Source organism: Neltuma alba, unplaced genomic scaffold (assembly GCF_004799145.2).
Source record: "Neltuma alba isolate B1F8T4 unplaced genomic scaffold, ASM479914v2 tig00013305_pilon, whole genome shotgun sequence".
Taxonomy (NCBI): Eukaryota; Viridiplantae; Streptophyta; class Magnoliopsida; order Fabales; family Fabaceae; genus Neltuma; species Neltuma alba.
Window position 1 is genome coordinate 146,749 of NW_021637583.1, and position 13,460 is coordinate 160,208.

At 32.5% G+C, this 13,460-nt stretch overlaps 2 protein-coding genes across 2 annotated transcripts; both read left to right on the forward strand.

Annotated features, from left to right (window-relative positions):
• The first annotated feature begins 699 nt into the window (after positions 1 to 699).
• LOC114736091 (cysteine-rich and transmembrane domain-containing protein B-like) lies at positions 700 to 1,271 on the forward strand. Its single transcript, XM_028923864.1, has 3 exons — positions 700 to 759; positions 876 to 1,032; positions 1,152 to 1,271. The coding sequence occupies exons 1-3, from the start codon at positions 726 to 728 to the stop codon at positions 1,195 to 1,197; spliced, it is 237 nt and encodes a 78-aa protein (XP_028779697.1). The 5' UTR covers positions 700 to 725; the 3' UTR covers positions 1,198 to 1,271.
• A 6,240-nt stretch (positions 1,272 to 7,511) lies between these two features.
• Positions 7,512 to 13,255, forward strand: LOC114736100 (receptor like protein 21-like). The gene is made up of 5 exons (XM_028923869.1): positions 7,512 to 7,881; positions 9,011 to 9,091; positions 9,901 to 10,047; positions 10,693 to 12,761; positions 13,175 to 13,255. The coding sequence occupies exons 1-5, from the start codon at positions 7,512 to 7,514 to the stop codon at positions 13,253 to 13,255; spliced, it is 2,748 nt and encodes a 915-aa protein (XP_028779702.1).
• The last annotated feature ends 205 nt before the right edge of the window (positions 13,256 to 13,460 follow it).

Genomic DNA, 13,460 nt, shown 5'->3' on the forward strand with positions numbered 1-13,460 from the left:
TTTATAAATGGAGGGAGTAACTGAGTTGTCTTTGGTCATCATGATTAATGTTTTTTTCCCTTCTTCTCATGGTCTGCCTCCTTATCTTTTTTGTGTCCTTTGGGCAAATAAATACAGGGAAACAGAGCAAGAAGCAGCCTTATAAAGGCTATTCACATTCATATTTCTTCACGCGCTTTCACAATATCATTTTTTTTTTTTGGTCAAAGCTTTCACAATATCATTTGAACCTTCCATTAAGCTACCTTAGCCACCACCTCCAGCCCATATGTATTTGTGCGCGTGTAACTTGGCAATCTCCTCTCTGTTCCTATCATCAATATTTATTTAAGAACACTGCTTTTCGGATTTATTTGTAACGCCTAAATAACCAAAGTGGGTTGAAGTTGCATTTGGTGGACCCCGGCGAATAAAGCTACTCACAGAATGATTCCTCTCTTGTCTGCATCTTTGGTTCTCATTTCAAACGGTAAAGGCACAATTGATAATATTGTCAACTTTGAGAGGGAGATTTAGAGCATTAAGCAGCCTTTGACCTGTAAAGGTCGATCCCTTCCCCAAATCTGCCTTTCCCCCGCGCTTTCGCACTGTTCATAGCCGCCCACCTATGCCTATTTATGTGTGTGTGCATTCTATATAGCATCTCAATCTCAACTTATTTTCAGGTCTGCCTGTATCTTCATATAGTTCATAAGATCATCGCACTTCAATATTATTTAGCAACCATGAATCATCATTACAATCAGCAAGATCCTCCGGGTAAGTTTTCTCTTTCACAACAAGCTACCACGGTGCTATATCATTATATTGTGTTTGTGAATGGGATTAACATTATTAATTAATAAGATTATATATGTTATATGATGAATTTGTAGGGTCATATCCTTCACCGATGATGGCATATCCGTTGCCGCCGACTGTGAGTGCTCCCCCGCCAATGGGGTATCCTTCCAAGGATAATGTTTCTTGGGATCCAAAACAGAGTGTTCCGCAACAGACCACGAGTAGGGGTGATGGTTTTTGGGAGGGATGGTGAGTTCCCAAAATATCTCTGTTTTCAAATTTTTTTTAAATGAATCTTCATTTCTTTTCCAATTGATCATTACCTGATATTAACTTTGTTTTGTCTCCTTTTCTTTTTTTCATCACAGTTGTGCTGCTCTCTGCTGCTGTTGCGTCTTGGATTGCTGTTTTTGATTGCTTTGTTCTTATTAGCTCCTTTTGGTTTCATATCTTTTCTCATACAATTTTTGTACTCCTCAAAATAATTATGTAAAGGGACGTATTTCTTTGCAATAAGTATTATATTTACATTCTTGGAACTGAATTCAATTTGAGTTATGAAATTACCAAACCCATCGCTTTTTCTCAAGAGTTCAAGGATAAGGAACAAACAATCTCTTTCAGGTCCAAAAAGAAATGGTGTTAACAATCTAATTATCAAAATATATGATACCAAAATTATCTAAATGGAAAAAGGGATAAATCTAGATAGTTCATATCAATGGACACTTTTCATATGTATTCCCTTGAGAAGAATTATAGTCCGAAATGTACATTAAGGTAGTAGCGATACATGCAGCAAACTAGCACCGCAAAAGTAAATTTAACATTTTTTACCAGAAAAGCAAATGTAAATTAGGGTTCTAAATATAATACTCATATTTCAATTCACTTTATCCTCCAAATTTATAATGTGTTATCAAAATATCCCTATTGATTATAAGGTCTTTCCACTCATGGGTAATTCCAATGTATATTATTGAATATGGATAATTTAAAGAAGTTGACACATATTTGTTACAAATAATTAAGTTAACTAATTTTTTTAATCTCTCCAAGTTAGTTATCTAGCTTCCCCAGTCTCTATGTATAAAGCGTCTACGTAGCTAAGGTCACCTAATGAGATGAACTTTGTTGTCTTTGATCATCGTCTTCAATCTTTCTTCTTCTTTTTTTTTTAAACACAGGGAGCAGAGCAGAGCATGAAGCAGCCTTGTAAAGGCTGTTCACATTCATCTATTTCGTCTTTGCCTCTCTGTTCCGATCGTTTAGAAGATAATGAGCTTAACTTTATCAGTATTTATGAACCATGAATTACTACCACCCACAAGAACCTCCTGCTATGTTTACTGTTATATGTATATCATATACTGTTTGTGATCAAAATACTGTCTTGCCAAACGTACGTAGTTCAAGTGGTTTCTTCAAGCTACTTCACAGTTTGCCCTGTATCCAGCCATTAACTACAATTATTATCATATATGAGATTAACAATACTAATCAGCGATGCAAAACTAGCAAACAAATTCAATTTATTAACTGATATTTCAAAACCTAATGTTGGTTCATTCCAGTCATATCAACCAATGCCAAGAACTTTTATTGATGAAAAATGTATTATTCCATCGCTTACTTCTAGTCCAAAGAGGTTGTGAACGTTGATTAAGCAAATATAGTTAAAAACAGGTATCAATTATCTTGAGCAAACGATTCTTAACATCATCAATGAATATTAGAGCCATATTTCTAGCTTTATGATAAAACTGGCTCATTGCTTTACCAAATATACCACCTAAAACTGAGAGTTTTTGGCCAAATATAGATATCCTTTTCTGTTGTTTCTTTGTCGGCTTTCTGCAAATTCTTCGCCCAGGATCCATGTGGGACCCTTTCATTAAAATTATCTACAAAAAAATTACAGGTAATTATAGCCCTTGGTTTATTCTCCTTTTGTTTATTTTCGTCTCCATTGAGATTGAGACTATATATGCATATATCCCTCATGCCTACAATTTCCTAGAATTTACTACGTATCCAACAGAGTTTAGGCTCTGATGATCTGCGGCTACATTTGGTTTTGCTCTATACTATGGTTTTGTTAAATATTTTCTGCTAAAACCGCGCTTTGTCCCAGATTTGTTTGAATAATACATGAGATGTCAGATTTATAATAGATCAGAGTTGTCCCTATGGGTCATAAATTCTAATCACACCCAGAATAGAGGATTGATATATAAGTGTCTGATTCTCATTTTTTAATTGTTTAAAGAGATTCATTTCATACATAATAATTTTATTCTTGGGGATCACCGGCCATTGACTATATTGCCCCACTGTTTGCTTGGTTGTGACTTATTTTTCAGGTCTTGGTTGGCTTTACTGAGACCATCGTGTTATGTTTATTCTTTATGATGAATATGTCTGAAAATAAGATCCACACGGATGTCATAATCATGATCTCCTATCGAAAATATATATGCAATGGATGGGAATAGCAATTATATTATGGGAAATTTGGTGAAAGATCCATGTTAGAAAATTTAATTAGCTAAAATGACCTAAATTTGAATACGTGTAAATATGATCCATGAGTATAACATATCTTTTGTTGTATACAAGTGATTTTCGTATTGATGATTGTTACACATTATTGATGATATATTGTACTCACTCAAATTTATATTCTTTTTAGCTAATTAAATTTTTAAATGACGACTTTTAACCAAAATTTTCTTGTATTATTAATATGCAACTCGGAAGCAAGGACTTGGATCCCCTCAGTGGAAAACAAAATTAGTCATTTGGATTATGGTGAAGAAAGCATGATTTTGTATGGAACGAACATGACTTAGAATTGGTATAACTGTTTGGCAAACTTAGTTGATTAGATTAATTCCCTGAGATTTCCTTGAATGGGCATTCATTTGGATGCCAAACCGCGAGAATTGTTTTGAATAGTTATAGCTGTCAGATCAGAGATATAGACATGTCACCGTGTATTATGGGCCAAAGGAGCCTTTATCGCTTTCTATTATATCGGGGCGCGGGGGAGAATTCTTCAGATCCTATAAATGGAGGAAAAGTGACCTGGGCTACATTTATCATCAACCATCAATATAGATAGAGATATAAATAAATATATATATATAAATAGAGTAGTTAGCAGCCATTTTGTCAACACGTGTCCAGCCATATAACTAACAATGTGTTCCGTTAAAATAGTAAAAATTAGAAATACTAGTTTATTTTGTTATCAGGCTATTTATATCATATGAATATGTTCTCATAAAAGTAGAATATGCAGCAACTTTTCTATCAACACGTGTCTAGTTACTCAACTAACGGGCTCTTCTATTAAAGTATTAAAAGTTAAATTAGAAATATTAGATTATATTGTTATTAGGCTATTTATATCATATAATTAAATTTTTCTCCATGAACACCTTCCCAATAGCATCTTCCAAAAATTTTGCAAAAATTTCATTTTGCCAAAATGACATGATTTTCGGAATTATAGAAGTTATATCATTTCATTTTAAATCTAAAATGTAAAATAAATAATAAATATTTTTCTTATAAAGATAATAATACATTTTTAAATATTAAATCTTCAAATATTTTAGTTATAAGACTGAAATGTAAAATAATTTCATTAAATAAGAAAAAATGAGTTATTTATTCGAATTTAAACAACTTAAATAAATATATCAAGAAATTCAATGTTATATCTTTTTATTTTATATCCAGCCGCACAACTAACCGTTTCTCTAATTAGAATATTAGATTATGTTGTTATTAGGCTATTTATATCATACAATTAAATTTTTTTCCACAAACATGTTTCCAACAACACCCTTAAAAAATTCCACCAAAAAGAGATTTTTCATTTTCTTGAAAAATCATATAGTCACTCCTAACTGTTTTATTGCAATTAAGAAAAATATTAAATGTCATTAACTCTATTAAAATTTAGAGTTAATATCATCTTTAATTCTTGACATTCGACTTCATTTTGACTTTCTTTCCTAAAATTTGAAACTAGTAGTTTTAGTTCATAAGATTTGATCTCATTTTGATTTTGATTCCTGAGTCTTAAAATCAATGGTTTTGGTTCATAAAATTTGATTCTTATTTTAGAGACCTAAATTATTTAGGCTGATCAAAATGAAGTTAAATTTCATGAACTAAAATTATTGGTTTTGAATTTTAAGAACCAAAATCAAAATAAAGTCAAATTTAAAAGATCAAAATTAAAATAGGATCAAATTTTAAAAATTAAAATCTCATTTTTTAATGACTTTATAATTTTACTCATGTTTAATATGTGCGGATAACAATTCAAACAAACTTGTAAATTCCAAATACGAGGTGATGCGTAAGAGGAGACAGTAGCATGTGTTGGCTAAAAACACGTTTATTCATTAAACATGGGACAAATTAAAAAACTTCCACCGTACGCCTTCCAGCTGTCGAATTGGCAATTTCGTTAAATGAGTAAATAGCGTAGCACTAAGGGCATTTTAGAACATAAAATCAATTTACAACACAATTGAGGAAGCATAATGAGAAATGAGTAAAATATTCAATGAGAGGATCGGTGCGGTGGGCCCGGTGGCAGTTGTCACCCTCCTCCTTATAACTATTTTATCTTTTTTTCCCCTAAAGCATAAAGCATGTAGATATCCTTCTATTGAAGGTAATTTTATTCGAGGTACTATCAGGCATTAAATGTGAGTACTTCTCCCAACAGGAATTCGAATCTTGATTCGTCACGTGTTAATTTTATCATTCATGCATATAACGCACACATTGTTAATTTTTTTAAACTGCAAAAATATATACATTGTTGCTTAAGATTTTTAAATCGTTAAAACTGTGATATTTTAATCACAAAAACATTAATTAGAAGATATAGATTTTGGGAGTGATTTTGGACATCATATATTTTGCTAGAGAGATCAGAGTATTTTAGTCATTAACGTATTTATTCTTTTTTTTTTCCTCTCCTCCATCTAAACAAGGGAGGTGGTAATATTTTTCCTTCCCTTAACTTTCTCTCCTCCTATTTTTTTTTCCATCCAAACACGGCATAAAGATGTTTGAAATTTTAATCATTTTTGTAATGTTTTCCCTCATTAATTATATTATTGCGTTCATGATCTCTCACACACCTCTTTTTTCTGCTCATTCACCCCATCTCTCCATAAGTATGAATATTTTTCCAAAATCAAAATAAATTTTTTACACATTTATTATTTTAAACCAATTTTAACTAAATTTTTACCCTCATATTTTAGTTATTCGTATCAGAATTTAGAAATTTAATTGATAAAAATTAGACTTTGTCTACTAAATTGATAACTGAAGGAAGATGACTTTTTTTTTTAAAATTTGAAGTGGTTTTGGTATGCGTCTCTCCCTCTGTTGTTTTTTATCACATGTGAAATAAATCTCACATATAAGGCTAATATTAACTCTTTAATTACGGTTTCTATTAAGGACCAGAAAAGTATTGCTGGTAAAAAAAAATAATAATAAGGACCAGAATCTTTTTAAGACTCCCCTGTTCGCACGTTCAACTTGCTTATGAAGCAAAATTGTAGTTTTCTTCAATTGAAGAAATGACATTCGCATCGTCTGAGCTCATCAGCAACTCTATAACTTGTCTTAATCATGACTGATTCAACACGGAAACTACTTTAAATTCCTCTCACAATTACGACTTTCTGGTAAATGTCATTCTTGTTGATTAGAAATTAGCATGTGAGGCCCGGGATAATCAGAAATAGAGAGCCTAAGCCCTGTCGTGCACTTTGGGAGGGCATATCTTGACCTCTTCCTAGTTTTTCAGATTAATTAAACTGGTTATTAGTCCACGTCAGATTATTTTGGGATTTAATTTTCTAATTTTACTCATTTATATCTATATACACACATAATTTCCAAGAAATAAAATTATATATTCATGTAAAGAATTTAATGATGTTACTTATAAATAAAATAAAATGAAATCTTTTCTTTTTAACTTATAAATAGAACCACACATGAGTATGCATTTCCTAGTTATTGATATCTTATATACAGAATTAAAAAATTTAATTGATAGAAATTAAACTTCATACACTAAATTGATAACTGAAGCAATAAATGGAAATAATTTCTTTTTATTTGAAGTGGTTTCGATATGCATCTTTCTTTTCTTTCTTTCTTTCTTTTTTTATTATCTTACTGCGATTCCCCTGTTTGTATGTTCGACCGCTTCAAAGTTGATTGTGGTTAATTCCTGACCCTCAGGCCGTACAAGGACAAACCATTATTGCCTACATGAGGCCATGCACTATGGGTTGGCTAAATATTTTCCACTAAAATTGTGCTTTAATTTGTCTCAACGTTGTTTAAATAATTCATCAGATATTTCAGATTTATAATAGATCAGATTTATTTGTTTAATTATTCCATGACATTCATTTTATAAATGTATATTAATTTTAACCTTTACAAGTCTTGGGGATCACCGACCATTGACTGTATTCCCCCCCCCCCGGCACTACAGTCGTGTTTTTTCGGTTACTGCCCGACTCGATCGTTACGTTTTTCTGAGTCTGAGTGCTTTCTCGCCAAATTAAAGACAACTAGTGAGCAACTTGAACCTCCTTCTGGCCTATATATATAGAGATAGAGAGGACGTAATGGAAGACGTAGGCAAACAAGGAAGCATATACTGAAAAATGGGGTATTCTGTGAGAGAAGATGTCTGGTGGGGGAGGGCCATAACCATATTCATATTACTACTAGCGTTTCATGCAGAGAGTGAGGGGTGCTTGAAAGAAGAGAGAGAAGCTCTTTTGAAATTGAAAGAAGCTTTCAATTATCCAAATGGCTCCTCTCTTCCTTCTTGGAATAACCAAACCTTCTCTGCAGATTGCTGCACTTGGGAGGCTGTAGAGTGTGACAACTCCACTCATAGAGTCATAAGCCTTCATCTGAAAAATACAAGACCTTATGAGTTGGGACACATCAAATGGTCACTCAATGCTTCTTCTTTTCTCCCCTTCATCCAGCTTCAAGAGCTGTATTTGAAAGGGAACTACTTGTCAGGTCACCCTCTTTCTTTTAACTATTCTATCATTCATGCACACACACACACACACAGAGTACATAGACACCATACATTGTTATTTAAGACCGACATTTTTATAAGCATTTCGAGCTGTGATTTTTGAAGATGTAAAAGCACATCAGTTATGGTAAAAAATTATTTAAAAATTATTATGATCATATCATTCATTGCCTCTTATCTAGTTCTTTTTCGTCCGTTTCCTCTTTTAGCCCACTGATTTGCCTGGGTAAGAGTCCATTCTAGTTCTAGCTAAATATTTGTGGATAATTTTTTATTGGAATGATGAAACTTTCCGTCCCTCAAATTTGCTTTACTTATTGATTTGGTCCACGAAATTTAATTAATTTTTATAAATCAAGTGCCTAAAGTTTCGTAATCATACAAAATTAGTCATTATGGTTTGAAGATATATAATCCTAAACGCACATGTGCCATCTCTAACCATTAATTCAAGGATGATAACTCTCACTTCGCTTTATTTATGAAATTTGAACCAATTTTTTATATTTTCTCCCAATAATTATATGTTATATCACTTCATTTATTCTCTCTCATACTTATCTTTTTCTTACTCAATTTCTCACTCATTCACCATTTTTATTATTTTTAGAAAAAAAAATACATTTTTACATATTTATTGCCTTTAAGCAATTTCAACAAACTATGTAATCTACATAATTTAATCATTTATATCTTGTAGATAGCATCAGAGGGAGTAAAGTTGCGTATGAAACTATAGGAACTTGATTGATAAAAATTAAACTTCACAGACCAAATTGATAACGGAGACATTAAATTTGAGTACCAAAAGTTTTATTACTCATTTTTTAAAAATATAATCAAGTAAGATATTTTAAAAAATGTTTGAGATACTAAACGTTTTGATTCGTGTTGTAAATATTTTTTAAAAAATAAATTACTAAGCAAGATATTTTCTTGGATATATGGAGGGGCCCAAAACAAGCTTAATAAAAACTACATTATCAAACTTCCACTTCATGTTAAATTATGAAGAGGATGATGATATTAATTATATGAATTTTTTTTTATAATTCTTTATACCCACTAACATTCACAGTAACTGATCACATGCTGTTTGTGGGACAGGGCTGTTTGGCGACATCAGGCTGGTGAACTTGGAAGTGTTGGATTTAGAAGAGAATATGCTCACAGAATTTCCATATTTCGGTGCTAAATCTTTGTCTTCTATATTATAGCATATTTTGAGGGACATATGTAGTTACTGAAACGTGCATCAAAAGTATATCTATTTTTAGAAAAAAGATTACCGGGCCATCATTTTAAGAAAAATGCTAAAAGGAATATATAGACAAAGTTTTCCTCCATTAAATATATGAAAGTTTCTAATTTTTTTTCTTGATTTTGTTGGGAAGTCTTAGGTTAACTAATTTACTCATATACTACCTCTGGTCCTTAATATAAGAGCTAGTTGATTAATTTAAGTAGATTAAAAAAATAAGTTAAGTTAGTTATTTGTAATAAATATATGTTGTTTTTCCTCGAATACCTTGGCTAATTATGTGTATTAGCGAGAACTACCAGTTATAGAATTTTTTACATGTGCAACTATTATAAGGACTACTTTAAAAAAATATTAAATATAAGAAACAAAATGAGTTAAGATGTTATATTTAAAACTAAATTAAGACTCAAACTATTAAGTACGGGAGGTAGTATTTACCTTATGATATATAGTCACCTCAGCGGAAGATTTTGTGTGTCTTTTTTTTGGAGAATTGAATGATGGTTTGTCAAACTTGACAGATAAAATGAAGTTTTCTTACTTGGCAGATACGAGATCAACAAAGTTTAACAATACATAAAGACTAAAACTAATAGTGGGACAATTCGTTAAAACATTTTATATAAATAAATGATCCATCCAAATGGCTTTTGCTACTTATGCCCCATGTATGTGCCTGGATATATCAGGTGGCACTTACTTAATCTGCACACATCCAATTGGCATTTGACAGATCTTTATCATTCACGCCATTTAAAGGAGCTGGCGCTTGGCTCGAATTTCTTGGAGGGCAGTATTCCAGAATCTATCATGTCCCTTACTTCCATCACCGCATTGACATTAGGCGAAAACAACCTGACTGGATCATTGCCACAACAAGGTACGAATCATATTTTATACCTTCTGCAGTAAAATAAACATAATTCGTTAATTGAGTATTCCACCAATAACATCAAATTTCTTGAGAAAAAATTTTACTTAAAATCTATCGCATGATGTATTCATGAAACTGGTGGCTTAAAATGGGGTCAAAGCATTCATCTCCAAAAAAAAGGGGGGGTGTCAAAGCAGATAACAGTTGACAAAATAATGATGAGATCGAGCTGTATTGGCACAACAAGTAATATGAGTTTCGCTTTCAGGCGCTGGCTAAATAAAACTAATAAAAGAAAATGATTTTATTCTTCTTTTTCTTTATACATTATCTATACTTATTTATTTAATTTTAACACTTAGTGATAATATACCCTATTAGTTTACTTATATTCTTGGGCTCAATGTTCGGGCTATTTTCTGGGGCCCAATATTAATTTAAATACATTTGTTAAGCCGAACATGCTCGCAAATTAATTTAGACCACAGAAACCAATTTTTGAAAAAATATCGTCGAATCTTAAAGTTTAAAGGATTAACCTTTTTTTTTTTGGCCGGCAAAGTATTAAGCTGTTATTTTAAGTTTTATAAATTTTCTTTATATTGATGGACTGATTAAATAAATTTAATAAAGAAAAACACTATGTTGTAGGAGGCCTTTGCAATATGAAGAATCTTGCATTATTGGATCTTTCCTTCAATGAACTGGAGGGTCAACTCCCTGCATGCCTTAGCAATTTGATGTCTCTACGTACACTTCATCTTCCACAAAATCGTTTTGAAGGAACCTTTCCTTCCTTACTCTTTCATTCTTTGAGATCCCTAATAGCAATTACTCTTTCTGACGACAATTTCAGTGGATCATTTTCACTGTCTTTGCTTGCCAACCACTCCAACCTCAAAATATTCAGAATTATATGCTTTAACACCAATCTCAGTCTTGAAATTGAGAATCCCCCATTTACCCCTTCCTTCCAATTGAGGTCTTTTGCAATCCGCAACTGCACTCTGAATGAAACCAGCAAGAAAACAATGCCTACCTTTCTTCTTTATCAATATGACTTGCGATTCCTAGAACTTAGTCACTTGAACATTTCAGGAACTTTCCCTTCATGGCTTTTAACAAACAACACGAGATTAAATTATTTAAGTCTGACGCACAACTTGTTCACCGGTCCCTTTCAACTTAATTCCACCTCAAAATTGCTTCACATGGAATCATTTGATATTTCCTCTAACCCCATTAGAGATGAAATACCTCCTCATATTGGCTTCAATTTTCCCAACTTGATCTCTCTTGACATGTCTTCAACTTCATTGCGAGGTCGATTTCCAGCTTCAATAGGTGAAATGAGACAATTGAATGATCTTGACTTGTCAAATAATAATTTATCTGGTTATTTGCCCCAAAAATTTGGGGAGGGTAACAATGAGTTGGGATTTTTGAAGTTGTCAAACAACAACCTGAGTGGCCCGTGTTTGCCCATAGGATCAAATTTCACATATTTGTTGTTTTTGGATCTCAACAACAATAACTTCAGAGGAAAGCTAGAAGGTGGGATCATGAATAGTACTGAATTAAGAATGTTGGATATAAGTGCCAACCAATTATTTGGTGAAATGCCTAGCTGGATCAGAAATTTTCAACATTTGAGCTACCTCATATTGTCAAAGAATTCTTTAGCTGGTCCACTGCCAAAAAGCTTTTGGAACTTGATTGAACTTACATATCTAGACCTTTCTTACAATAAATTCAATGGCTCTTTGCCAAGTTGTCCAAATATGCCATCATTGAAGTATTTGCATTTGCAGGGCAACCATTTCATGGGACCTCTACCTTTGGCTAATTCCCCCTCACTGTTGATTTTGGATTTGGCAAATAACAATTTTTCTGGTCAAATTCCAAGATTGATTAGCTCATTTTTGAGTTTAAGGGTCCTCATGTTAAAGGGAAACAAACTTGAAGGCTCTATTCCTGTGCATTTATGCAAGCTCAAGAATATAAGCTTATTAGATCTTTCTGAAAATAAGCTTTCCGGAGGCATACCATATTGCTTGAATAACATCACATTTGGGAAGATAGATTCACCAAGGGAAATTGAAATAGGATATTTTATTGTGTCATGGACTACAAGATCATCAACTTATTCATTTAACCCTTTGACCGGTGAAGTTTTTATACTAGAAGAAAAACAAAATGATATATTGTATGAGGACCAAGAAGTAGATTTTAGAACAAAAAGCAGGTGTGAATCTTACAAAGGAAGCATTTTAAATTTGATGTCTGGGTTGGATATCTCAGATAATCAATTGATAGGTGAGATTCCCTCACAAATTGGATACTTAGGCACTATCCATGCATTGAATTTGTCAAACAATCAATTAAAAGGGCGTATTCCAGATACGTTTTCAAACCTCAAGCAGATAGAAAGCCTTGATCTTTCACACAACAAATTATCAGGTCACATTCCTACACAATTAACTCAGTTGTACTCCTTGTCTTTCTTCTCAGTGGCTCATAATAATCTATCTGGAACAACACCTGACATGAAAAATCAATTTGCAACTTTTGATTCTGCCAGTTATGAAGGAAACCCTTTTCTCTATGGTCCCCCTTTGCAGCAAAATTGCTCAATAGCACGGAGAAATAGGCAACCTCATCATTTGGAAGCAGATGATTTTCAAGATGCTTTCTTATGGAGTTTTGTCGGAGCATTTGCAGTATTTTTTATAGGTGTCATTATAGTTCTTCATTTGAACCCTTACATTTGCAATTACAAACTACTCATATTAGAGAGAGATATAACAAGTTATTTGTATGAGTGGTGGCAAAAAAGACAAAAGTTTTAATTATGGTTCATAAGATTTTGATCATGTAATAGATGGCCTGGTGATCTTTTCTAGAATTACAATAACCAACAGATTGCTGGTTTCAAGTCTTCTCAGGATCAAAAAGGAAACTTAATTGGAATATTCGAATCATTACTTCTCATGTGTGTGCACAGCTCAGCAATCTCTTTCTCAAAATCCTTTATTATTATCTCTATTTCGTCTTTGCCTCTCTGTTCCTATCGTTCATAAGATAATCAACTTAACTTCAATATTTTTTAACCATGAATTACTACCATCCACAGGAACCTCCTGTTATGTTTACTATTATAAGCATACCATATACAGTTTGTGATGAGAATACTATGTTGCCAAACGCAGTTTAAGTGATGATTCCTTCAAGCTTCTTCACAGTTTGCCCTATATCTGACCATTAACTATAGATGCATGAGATTAACAATCCTAATTAGTGATGTTATGTTTACCGGTGATTTCACATTCACCACCAACGGGGTATCCCTCCAATGATGCTTCTTCTGTTAGGGAGGGTGAGATCACAAGTCATCATCAAAATCTCTTTGTTTTTAATTT

Excerpts from the sequence above, each read along its gene's own strand:
- LOC114736091 (XM_028923864.1), top strand. The coding sequence starts at position 726 with ATGAATCATCATTACAATCAGCAAGATCCTCCGG. Across the intron at positions 760-875 it reads CAATCAGCAAGATCCTCCGG|GGTCATATCCTTCACCGATG; the intron begins GTAAGTTTTCTC and ends ATGAATTTGTAG. Across the intron at positions 1,033-1,151 it reads GATGGTTTTTGGGAGGGATG|TTGTGCTGCTCTCTGCTGCT; the intron begins GTGAGTTCCCAA and ends TTTTCATCACAG.
- LOC114736100 (XM_028923869.1), top strand. The coding sequence starts at position 7,512 with ATGGGGTATTCTGTGAGAGAAGATGTCTGGTGGGGGAGGGCCATAACC. Across the intron at positions 7,882-9,010 it reads GAAAGGGAACTACTTGTCAG|GGCTGTTTGGCGACATCAGG; the intron begins GTCACCCTCTTT and ends TTTGTGGGACAG. Across the intron at positions 9,092-9,900 it reads CACAGAATTTCCATATTTCG|ATCTTTATCATTCACGCCAT; the intron begins GTGCTAAATCTT and ends GGCATTTGACAG.